The following is a 12,576-nucleotide window of genomic DNA, read 5'->3' as shown; positions in this document are numbered from 1 at the left end:
AGATGAATATACATGTTATGGTGTAAAAAGGATAAACAAAGTTTTAGGACCCTTAAAAACTGATGACAAATTGCATTACATTTATTTTAATATTTATTTATCTTTAACCATAACTAAAAATGTGTATTAACAAAAAATTGTGGTTAGAACATGTAATTGAAGTAAACTGTAACAAGAGTTACAAGGAAAATTTCTTCAATGGTTTAATGGTTTAAGAAGAATGAAAAAATTCATTTTCCTCCCTTTAAAAGGAGAAAGGGGGGAGATCCAATATTAAACCTATTGAATTGAAGTTTAAACATACTACTTCTTGATTATAGGAGTAAATTCTTACAACTCACTTGCACAAGATGATGTAAAAACAAAACATTTATAAGATTTAAGCGAAATCAACCTCTACTAGATCCACGGAAGGTAGAAGATTGGCAGGCACCAGGATTTGGGGATTTCTTTCTTCCATCTTTTCTAATTCTTGTTATTGGAGGAGAGGAACACATATTTCTTTTTAGTACATCGTGAGAGGAAGGAGAAGAAGAGGAAATTTTGACCTTATTTATCTTCCTTTGTTCCAAATTCTTCTTCCTTCTTTTCCAAAATGGAGAATTTGTCATTTTCCCAAGATAAAACCTCTTCCTCAATGAGTGAAATGATTATCTCTGGTAGCATAGGATCTAGATCTCACTAATTAGAGTTGTGAGCTAGAGGAGATTGGACTTCTTCAACACCTACTTCTTCCCCTAAATATTAAAAAGCTTCAAAGCTATTACTAGATGGAGAATATTATTGAAATTTGAGCCTACTTTCCGGATGAGACCACTTAGGAAAATAATTATTTTGTTTCTTTGTAACCTGTTTGAATTCTCCTTGATCATCATTGCTTTGAAATGATGGAATTGGGATAAAAGGAGGTTGAGATAGATATGAATTTATGAAGGGAACATAATGATATACATATTTATAACCAAAGCACAAAGATACAATGAAACTAGATTTCTATTAATAAATGAAAAATGTTGAAATTGTATACATGTAGAATGAAAACAAACTAGATCGAATTGTGGTAGTTTATCTCTATGAATATATGTGACAATTATGCACCTTCTTAAATTGTATTACAAATAGGATTAGAGGCCTTTTTATCATAAATAAGTAATGAGAAACCCTAAATATCTAAAAACCAAACCCTAGTAGATGAATCACAAAGGATTTTGGGCCCCGATGGGGTAAGTTGGAAATCAACTTCCCGGGGTTGTAACTTTGGCATATGATCTCTATTTAGCACACATGAAATCCCATTAGAAAGGTCTATCTAAGAAGTAGATTTTTCAACTATCAGCAATAGTCATGACTGGCATGATCTCGTTTTTTCAAAAAATACCATTTAGAGTCTCAAAATTGCTCTAGAAGTTCATGACCTAAAAACTACCAAAATAGAAAATTTGGGCTATAAGTCGGTGGAATAGGTGGGTGGCCACTAATATCCACCTATCCCTTAGGAAGTAATGGTATCCATTATGTTGAGTTCCTCCATGATATGAGGAAACTTCTACTGAACTTGGGCCTCGTTGAGCCCATGTTAAGCCACTTGCCTTTGTGTAGGAGTTAACCTGATTTGATAACTTGATATAGCTGGATCCTCTACTGGTGAGTGCTCTTATTATATATATATATATATATATATATATATATATTTTTTTTTTTTCCATAATATGATCAAATGTGTATTAAATGACATCTTGGTTGAGTTCTTTCGGTGTCAGCGACTCTACAATTTGTGATGTGTCCAACAACGGTGGAAAGTATAGTTGAAAGCGGTCCACATTGAACGTTGGGTGCAAGCCAAGGGGGGATACTTAGCTTGAAAACAATGTCACTAACAACCTTGGTGATTGTGCAAGGTCCATAATAGAGTGGTTTAAGCTTTTTATGGGCCCATGCAAGGCATTCCTTCTGCAAATGCAACAAAACCTTGTCTCCCACATGACACTTGTCTGGCACACAGTGTTAATCATGGTGTTGTTTGTACTTAGCATTGGCTTTTTGCAAGATGTCATGGACCTACTAGTGGATGTGCTAAATTCGTTCAATAAACTTGGTTTCTTTTATGACTTCATATTGGACATGCAAATTCTTCCTATGTAGATCAAGGGGCAATACGACATCAATGGGACCCAATGGTTGAAATCATAGATCCACCTGAAAGGGGTTGTGGCCAATTGAGCTATGGAGAGGGTAAGGTTTTGGATGAGGCTTGGTTTCTATTCCCAAATCCTTAACAATTGATTAAATTGACTTGAGAACCCAAGTCAAAAAAGTATCTATTTTGATATGCTTAGACACAACCCTAATATGGAACAATTCACTCCCATTTCATTCATCGACGTGAGATTCATTTGTAGAACTTGAACTAGCATGGATTTCAAATCTTGAATTATCATGAAGAGAGTTGTTACCTTGTATGTCCGCAGTTGTAATCATTATCTCATCACCAGAATCAGATCCAAGGCCTTGTTGCACTCTAGCAACTACCTTTTTCTTCCCTTTTCCACCATATTTCTTTGGCTTCAATTCTAGATGCAACTTCCAACAATGCTCTTCATCATGCCCTTCTTTCTTACAATGTGTGCAAGATGGCTTTCCCTCTTCTTTCTTGGTGTAACTGTCTTCTTGTCCTTTCCCTTTCCTTTCCCTTGAATTTGTTTCTGAGGTTTGGATGATGACTTCTTTGGACGATCTTCCCATTCATGTTTACCCTTGCTTTCAAGGTGAATGGATTTCACACTAGCTGCATTAATGGTAGTGGGTTCAAACAACAACAAAGAATGCCATAGATAACTATGTAAAGCACCAATATACTTCATCACAGTTTCAGGTGAATCTAAAGGAATTCCCAATCTCAATGCTTGCTTCCTAAATTCTTCTGTGAAAATTTGAACATTTTGGCCTTTTCCTTGTCTTAAATATTGTCATTCCATCATGGTTTTTTTCCGATAGCCTAAAGGATGGAATTTCTCTTTCCATGCAAAAACAAATTCAAACCGGAAGAAAGGAGTTTACCCAAATGCTTGCTACCTTTCTGAAGTTTTCTCTCCCACCATACGAGAGCAATGCCTCCCAGTCAAAGAGATGCTAACTAGACCTTTGCCTCATCTACTTCAATCTGTTGTATCCGACAATACACTTTAATATGTCTGATCGAATTGTTTAGCCTTTTTGCACTAGATTCTTCGTTAAACATGGACAAATCAAAACTTTTTAGAAGCACTTCTATGTTGTATATTTGAATGATGAGAAGAAGATGAAGAAGTAGAGCATTCACTAGAAGATGGAGATGGAGGTTCAGGAGGTTCTCCTCCTTGATTTACCGAAGCATTGTCCTTTGCTTTCTCTTCCTTCTTTATCAATTTCCTCTCATATTCTACAAACAATTTATCTACTTTATTTGCCATGGTGTATAAAGCTTTACAAAAAGATTGCTCTTTCTCAATACAGGCATCATCATCTGCCATTTTTCTTCTTCGTGTTGCATGTCCAATATTTGGGTCAAAAGACTTAGGTTTTCCTTCACCCTTTTTGAGCTTGGCCCTGGTTATCATTCACACTCACAATTCATATTAGCAAGAAGACTGTTCTGATACCAAACATGATATGTGATCTTTACTTCATTAATGTTTATAGAATTGCATGAAAGAGCATGTAAAAACCTTATGTGTAATCACTTAAATAAGAGGAAACATAAAGGAGACCATAAAGACAATGCACAAAAAAAATTGATATCAGAGTTTGTCCAGTGTGGACTACGTCTTCGGGATCTGCTTCAATAGTGGGGAGGCCTCTTCATTCATCTCAGCAAAATGAAATTGAGTACATGGAAAATTACACTATTAATCCTCCAATCCTAGGAGTGACCTGAAAATGGGTTGCTCAAATCCAGAAACCGACTACACTAGTGAAATCCTCTCGAAATTCTGAGTAATTTGAGTATAAACTTGACTATATTTTGTCGCCTGCGACTCTAGACCCTTGAGAATCTTTAGATTCCACAACAAATTCCCTATAAGAATATTCCTAGAATATTTCAATAGAATATACTCTATTTTGAAAACGCGCCATAGGGTTCTGCCCTGCCCTTGTTTTGTCCTGCGCAGGTTTTAAATCAATACTAGTTATGCAACCTCTCGCTGGTCCTCCTCCTTGCCGTGTGCAATAGTGTAAGGTTTTATAGGGCCGAGCTAGCGAACCTATCAAGGTTCTGCCAACCGATGGATTGGTTGGCACATATATGTATAGGTATTGGCTGTTTGGGTGGTCACGGGTTCCAAACCCTGCGACCCCTTTTTAATATATAAAACAATACCAATGGTTATAACCATTGGTTATTAATTTATATGTCGAGAACGTTAAACTGCTAGCTCGATAACAGTTTGACTTGACCGCTAGGCTTGATAACTATTTAAATAGACTACTGTATCGGGACCACCAAGTTGGCCAGTTGGGGTCCAATTTGGAGGCCCATCAGGTGCCACATGGCACCATTAAATTGGGCCATGTGGCCACATATCATTGGGCCAACTCAACAATCATGTCGTACCCAATAATGCCCTGTGTCTGCCAAGTCAGTGGTGGGTTCCTCCAATGATGTTCGTACCAAATGACTAGGCTTCCATGTGGCAAACTTAGGGAGTGCCACGTGGCACCCTAAGGTCCACCCACAATTTTTTTCGTTTTGAAACAAAATTCAAATGGGCTTAACTTTCACATACAATGTCAGATTGAGATGTTGTTCACACCATTGGAAAGCTCTTACCAAGCTTTAAGATTTTATGTTGGTTACACTAATATTTTAGGACTTGACCCTGTGACCTCCCATTAGCAAGGTGCTTTTAACAACGGGGACTCGACCAATTGAGCTAACCCTCACGGTTATCCTTCATCTCAATTAATAAGTTATCTTCTCCCTTTTTAAACCACCCCCAACCAACCTTTTCTCTAAATTCCTTTGTTTTCATTTATATACATACATGGATCAATCTCTCTCTCTCTCTCTCTCCATGTGGTTCATGGTCTCCAAAAATTGATGATTGCTATGTCCATGAAATATTTGTATCAAGCAGATCTACTTGAAAGGATCACTTCTTACCCGCTCAACTATAGAGCCTAACCCTGAAAAAATTGGGAGAATTAGACTCGTAACCTCTTAATAGCAGAGACGCTTTAACAATAAAAACTCGACCAACCAAACTAACCCTCAAAACTACATAAAAATCAACCTCTATTAAGTTTAACTTGTTTTCTCTCTTTATACCTTTTTATATATATTATACTTTAATTTTTATAATCATTTAACTATTTTATTAGTATTTCACCATTATTATTTATTTTTTCCATACTATAAAATTTTAACCTCATCATTTTTTAAATTTAAAGTGTAAACCTACTCTACTCCTTTATAGGTTCTTAACCATTACACTTGTTCAATTGTACTTATTTATTTACTTGATTAATTTCCATTTAACACTCATTTATGAATTTAGATAAATTACAAAATTCAAAAAACAACATACACATTTCTTTAAATTACATTTAAAATCTTAAAAGTTACGATCGCGTGATGGTGTAGGCATGATTAACTTACAAGTTTAGGTAAATTAAATCTTGAAAATTACGACCGCCGTGAACGAGGGAAAAGAGAAAAGTAAATGAAAAAGGGAACGTGCAGAATAACGGAATTAACAGTACGTACATAGGGTTTAATGTGAGGAAACAACGATTAACAAGACCTTAAACTGCGTTAGGAGTATGTTGTACTCACAAGGATTTGGCGCCCTCGATGTGGCAGACTCGCGGGAAATATACTTAACACTATTCATCCTTTCTCTTTTTGCTGGTGTGGGCGTGATTGGAGATTTTGTTCCACTCAGTTCCATGCCATCAGAGGCCACTTTTGATTTTTCTGTTATTACACTCCACTGTAATCTGGTGGCCTGGCTGTAGTCGCCTTTTCCTGTCTGTAGAAATATATCTCTCTCCTACTACTGCTGTCGCGGATATTAAAGGCTGAAGCGATACTGGGAATGGAGGTCTCAAGAGATCAAATCGCGCAATGGTTCAGCGACACGGTAGGCCACCATGAGGCAGCGGTTCGATCCGCCACAGTCAATCTAGAAGCAGTTGAATCCTCTCCTGGATTCGCCATGTGTGTGCTCTCACTTTCTGCAGGTTTGTTCCCTCCTTACCTCTCTTTATGTTTTCTTATTTTTCTTTCCTCCAAGGCCCTACTGGTAATCACATCTATGACTTTTTGTCTTACAAATAACTATTTTTCTTATGGCATCTATACTTCTTCCAAGATGCTGCTGAGGCATCTATTTTTCCGAAAGATATGGCTGGACATCCATTCCGTCAAAATCACCCAGGACTTGCATCTATCCCAGCGGCCTATTAAGGAATAGGAAAGGTGACCTTTAAAGCTCGCCTGCTCAATCTAAAAGATCCCAAGAGGGACAAAACATGTCTCTGGGAGATCTGATTTGAACCTTTATGGAGTGTGAAACACCTCTGCTTTATTGAATGAAAATATTTTAATTTTTAATTTTTTGTTATTATTATATAACGAGAATTCTTAAACCTGCGATGTGAATCCGAGGTACTGCTCCCATACTGATGAGCCTAATGCAATTGGCAGTTGAGTAGGCCATGTAAATGATTAATGATAATTTTAATATCTGATGCGAAGGCCGCTCAAAAATTCTTTAATAGCCATGAATGTACTCAGTGTTGGTTGTCCAATACGAATTGGGTTTTAATCCATAAATAGTCATGAATGTTCTCAGTGTTGGTTATCCAATACGAATTGGGTTTATTGCTGATATTTCCATTATGTATTTGGATCTCCTCTGTTTTGGTGGTACTGGTCCATCTTCATGTTTATCATCAGTGGCTTGCGTACTTGTTCCACTAATATTCACAACTTTTTTCGAGAAGCAATGATGAATGATAGTTGTGTGCTATCCTGTGGTGCCATCTCAAGTTTCAACAGCTATCCTGCGGTGTCATCTCTCTTACAGATGTACTGTTTAATATTTGGTTTAGTTTCTCCTCCCTGAATGTTCACCGAGAGATTTATTCAGCACAACCTAAAGATGTCATCCAACCTACGGTTAGAAGACCCATTATGTTATTATCCATCGTTTGTGTACAATATGCTGCGGAAGATAATCTCCAGAATGCAATGGCTAGCCTGCTCTTGTTTAACCTTTTCACCTCTCATTCATGTTAACTGCCTTGACTGGATTGTTTGATTTGAACTATTAGCTTACTTTGTTGACTTTCTCAGTTCGTTATTTGTGCCGTGGACGTTTCGTTGGGCTAATTGTCCCAGTCGGATAACAGACCTTTTACATGCTGTTTCTATTGATTCAACAATAATATAGTTGTTCTACTCGAATCACCCTTCTGGTCTCACGTGGAAGGCCTTTGACCTGCCTGGTTAGCTTGCTTGCTTGCTTTCATCTATCATTTTTGAGTGACCTTTTTGGACAATAGTCCGTGTCTATCTACAGCAAATAACCTTTAGAACAGAGCACTGAGGATATTTAACGCTGTAGTTAATACTATGGTTAGCCCAATTTTGGTATACTTTTTCACCTCTCATCCAAGATGACTCGGTTGGCAGGTTGATATGATTTGAACAATAAACTCTTCGTCCGAGTTCATTTTCCATGCCATGTGCGTTTTGTTGGGTGATTTAGATAGCATACCTCTTCTTGTTGATTGACCCACAACTTTAGTTGTTCTACTTGATTGCTTTTTTTGATTTCACTTGTTTGGCCTTTAACTTGCCTGGTTTGTTTGCTTGCTTTCCATAGTCAATATGACTAATTCCTTGCTTTGTTGGGTAGCTTACCCTCTACAATTGATTCGGTTGATTTGTATGTTTGTTCTCTGCACTTGTTTGCTAAAGCTTGCTTACCTTGTTTACTTATTTTGCACTTATTGCTTGTTTGAACGGGTGAATTCACTCAATTGGTCTACAATCCTCAGCAATGCATGGATTCATTTTATTTTATTTTATATTATTTTTAATCCATGAGAAATATCTTTATATTCCATATGAGGAATATAGATGTTTTGGTCCTCAAGAGATTGCGAAGACAACAAGGCTCAAAGCCATTACAAGAAATGCTCATTATGAGCTCAATATGTCACACGCAGGAATCAGATGTGGGTAGGGAGGATAATGACATTTCTCCCAACCACTCGAGCTAAACCCTATTGACATCACGGTTTAGTTTATTTGGATGGTTTGCCTAATTGATTCAGTTGACCTAGTCTCTTTCTTTCATTGTTGCACCTTGTTTATATTGTCTAGTTTGACTTGATTGCATACAAATGAATGGATGGATTTTTATAAACGTCATTTTTTTTTCCATGTAATTTATCTCAAGGAAAACCCCTGTGCACTTCCTCTCATTTTGAGTATGGTACTGTAATGTCCCTTCCTAAATTAATTTGGAACAAGACTAATTATTACATTTTGGGGCCAATTTTGGAGATAGTGGGGCCTATTTGATTTTTATTAGGAGATTAGACTTAGGATAAGTTATTTTGTCGTGGTTAAATTACACATGGGGGGCCACCCACACTACGGAAATACGCACTCCCTAGTTCAGTTTGCATGGAGGTGGTTAAGTGAGGGCCCATGATGGAGGTAAAATTGGAGGGAAAAGTGCTCCACGAAATCTATATAAGGCATCTCTCCTCATTTCATTCATCTTTGGCATATCAAATTTCTCTTTGGTTGCTCGAGTTGCTTAGTCGAGTCACTTGCTGTTTAGCAAGAGTTTTTCAAGCGGAGAGCTCACCCTTTCTTCGGTGGACTTCGAGTGCCACCCTAGGAAGGTTTTTCTTCATTTCTTCAGGAGGAGGATCTCATTGTGATTTCCAGCTATTGCATTCATCTTTGGGTGGTATGTATTATTGGAGGGCACAATGAAGAGGAGGTTGATTTTGCTTGTGGTGTCTTGCAATGGATTTTGTGTGAGAGATTTTCCAGAGAGGAGGCATCAGAGGATTGTTGGCATTTGGGAGAGTTTTGGAGGTGGAGGAGTGTGCTACCTTGTAGGGTGACTTTCGCACTTCCTGGGCCAGCACAGAGGCAACATTGGGTGCTCACGTGGAGGGTAGAGTATCAATATTTGAGGCTAAACTTCACCATGGAGGTTAAGGGAAATATTTGGAGAGGTGATTGCTGCATTTTTGGAGCTTGGAGGAGGATTTCGTTGGTGTTCCTTGTAGGCCGTATTCCTTGAGCAGTTTGGAGGGCGTAGGGCCTATTGGAGGTTGAATTTGGAATGTTAAAATCTGACCAAACCATTTTTGGGTTTTTGACAAGGATCCTAGATATAAAGTTTCAAAATTTTCTAAGCACCGAAAGTGGGGTTTACAGCCGTATCTTTACAGCAGACATTGCAAAATTGTTGGGGATTGCATAGTGCCTTTGGGGGTCGATTTTGGGAGGTCAAAATCGGGCCAAACCATTTTTGGGTTTTTGTGGGTTTTGGTCAAGGAGCTTGGGTTGAATTTGTAGCATTTTCCGAGCAACAGAAGTGGATTTTCTTGCAGTTCCTTTCCAACCAGCAGTATAGTTTTTTCTGTAGCGTAGAGCATTAAAGGAGTAGTCATTTCCAACATTTGAGATCATTGTATTATCACCTGGGTTCTGTCACGCTTGCCATTGAGGCAAGCCCAGATTCATACCTCCATACTATTGTACTTGCTCCAATGATTAATAAAATGGCTCAGTTGGTTATTACTTCTGGAGTTTTATGAGCATTCGCTGATTGTTTAAAATTTATGTGCTGTAAATCGTTTTTGCTTTGCATATCACTGTTTATTTAAGTTTGGAACATTACAATGGTATCAAAGCCATAATATTGGCTTAGCTTGTGGGAAACCTTTCATGCTATGATAAGACCAAAATAAAAGCTAAGAAATAATGGGACCCAAAGAAAGATTAGAATCAAACAACATGGTAGTAACCTTGAATGAGGTGATGAGGATACAACAAATGATGATTGATGTGGGGGAGAAGTTGATTCATTCCTCAGTTGGGAATTCAAACATGATTGCAACTGATGTGGAGTTATTGGGAGAAAACTGGAGGGCATACCAATCATTGGGTCATGGCATTCAGGCGTCCCTCTCTTTTTGGGAATTTTGTGAACTAAGGGGCATGCACAAACCAATGGAGATTCAGTGGGATTTTGCAGGGATGATGAGGAGTATTAAGGAAGAAGAGGAGAGAGTAGTTCAAGGGGCCATGGTTGGCAAGGAGACAGTTGAGCATACACCCGTTGATGAAATGCCATCCGTTGTTGAGGTATCCATTGATGAGGTATCTCGGGTTGTGATTGAGATCTTAGGTGATAGTAGCACACCACAGGTTGATGAGGTGTCGGGAAACATCCCCACTGTTGATGAGGAGCCAATAGGTACAGAGGCATCCAGATCTATGATAGAGTTGTCGGACGACAGTGACCTACATCTGATTGATGAGCATGTCTTGCATGATGGGTTGTCTAGGGAAGAGCAGTTGGAGGCTCATGTCGAGCGCATGATGGAAGAGGATGTGCAACCATCCTTTGGGCTACCTAGTGATGAGGGGCAACATAGAGACCACACGTTGGGATTTCAGCATAGTTCGCTTCAGAGGCACACTGACAGGATCTACAACATTATCAGCCCATCCTTATGCATTAGATTGAGAGAGGCGTAGTTGTCTAGACATACCAGAAGGGATGATCGGGTTAGCAGCACTGTTGGGTCACCTTTACCCATTGGAGAGAGAAAGAGATAGAGCTACCTAGTTAGATCTCATGTGTTGACCTGGGTAGCAGGATGAGACGATCAGAGTTGCACAAGAGGCAACATCCGCATGTCCGCCTTGTTCTATGTGTTGGAGTTTGTGCATTCGATCCCTCTCTTGGGGTTGGATGGCGAGAGATTCTGAGTTGGTACTCGGTGCAATGGGCTATGGAGTGGTAGTGGATCGACATGAAGCTTAGGAGGAGCTTTCATGCATTGGGGATACCAGAAGCCTAGATTGGCATTGGGATCTAGGTGGGACTACCTATCATTCCCCGGATATACCGGTTGACTGCAACCGCGGTGGTGTAGTTGGCCTAGCAGTTGAGTGTACATATTTGCTAGGGGAGTTTTGGCTAGTACTAGCGGCCAACCAGTTTGTGGGCAGACTCCTTGGATTGTCTTGGTATGACAATTGTGCATGGCATCACATGACGATCATCATACTCTGGCGGGAGTTTTTTGGAGGAGGTGGCAGCGATATGCCACCAGACAGTGCCTTGTATGGAGTTGGGGATTTTTCACAACTGCGTGGGGCATGGAGGACATGGAGAAGCATAACAGTGGTGGCATTGTTACTGGTACCTAGGGAGATTCACTTCTTGGGTCCCTAAGGGAGAATTTGGAGGGGATATCCCCTCATCGGAGAGCATAGTGATGTGATGGTGGAGGTGATGATATAGATTGGGTGTAGGTCGACGCATATGGACACTACTTTAGGCCATCACATCCAGGGATGGGTAGGAGCATCTAGCGTGGAGCAGTGGTCTGTAGATAGGCATGGAGACGCATGGGGGTGTGTCGTAGTATGTTGGACTGCGTTATGGAGTGGGAGTGCCTCACACCGCATTGAGTACATGTGGGGAGTGACAGGTGCAGTGACATAGGTGGGACACATGACGATACATGATGGTATAGCCGTAGCTGGAAGTATCCAGTGGTGTACCGGGATAGGTTGCGGCGTACAGTGGCATGTCAAGGAGTGTGACCATACTTGGTGGTATGCAGTGGCAGATGATGCAGCGCAGCAAGCGCTTGGAGGCATTACGTGTACCATTGGATGTAGGCCACCTAGGATCGATGAGGACACTATTGAGCATCTGGGGACACCATGTTTAGTGGAGACAGGGCTTCGAGGGGGTTATTAGTAGATCCGAGATAGAGAGGGGGTCATCTGTAGGATTACTCTTGAGCATTCTGGCAGACTCTTGATCATACTCTTTGGGACATACCCACCCATCATCCTCCAGTGTTTCTTATAGTCGCAGAGGGCTCGATTGTTGCCCTTTGACACTCTCCATTCAGTTAGCAGGGCATGGGAGGCTCACCCTTGGTAGTTGGATGAGACACCATGTGTCATGGGCCGAAAGGAGACTCTCCAGTTGAGACACTTGGTAGGTGCATGAGTTGACGGTTATAGGCTTAGGGATGGAATGGTTGATTGTCGAGGTAGCATATGTTCCACCCCTAGGCTCACACTTGGGGAGGTGACTGATAGGGAGTTACATGGTGCTTTTTTAGCTGGACAACTCGAGGTGTTAGGTGAGCATGAGGTGTAGAGGACGGTAGTCCTTGTTGGCAGGATGATGCCTAGGCTTCCATAGTACCCGGGCACATCATCAGGAGCTAGGATAGCAAATCTCATTGTGTGATTTGGCAGGCACAAAGCAGTTGGATATTCACGACACAGGTTCTTGATGCTCGGTGCCT

The 12,576-nt window shown here is 40.1% G+C and overlaps 1 protein-coding gene across 1 annotated transcript in view; it reads left to right on the top strand.

Moving 5' to 3' along the window:
- Positions 1–5,802: 5,802 nt before the first annotated feature.
- Positions 5,803–12,576, top strand: part of LOC149250193 (ARM repeat superfamily protein) — a 289,306-nt gene continuing 282,532 nt past the window's right edge. The window contains exon 1 of the mRNA XM_089458935.1: positions 5,803–6,219. Within this exon, the coding sequence (XP_089315061.1) occupies positions 6,075–6,219 (145 nt within the window). The 5' untranslated portion in view covers positions 5,803–6,074. The remainder of the gene's footprint in view (positions 6,220–12,576) is intronic.

This window comes from Pinus tabuliformis, chromosome 7 (assembly GCF_031772625.1).
Source record: "Pinus tabuliformis cultivar Carrire ecotype Pingquan chromosome 7, CPIR1, whole genome shotgun sequence".
Taxonomy (NCBI): Eukaryota; Viridiplantae; Streptophyta; class Pinopsida; order Pinales; family Pinaceae; genus Pinus; species Pinus tabuliformis.
This window is presented reverse-complemented; position numbering and strand designations above follow the sequence as displayed.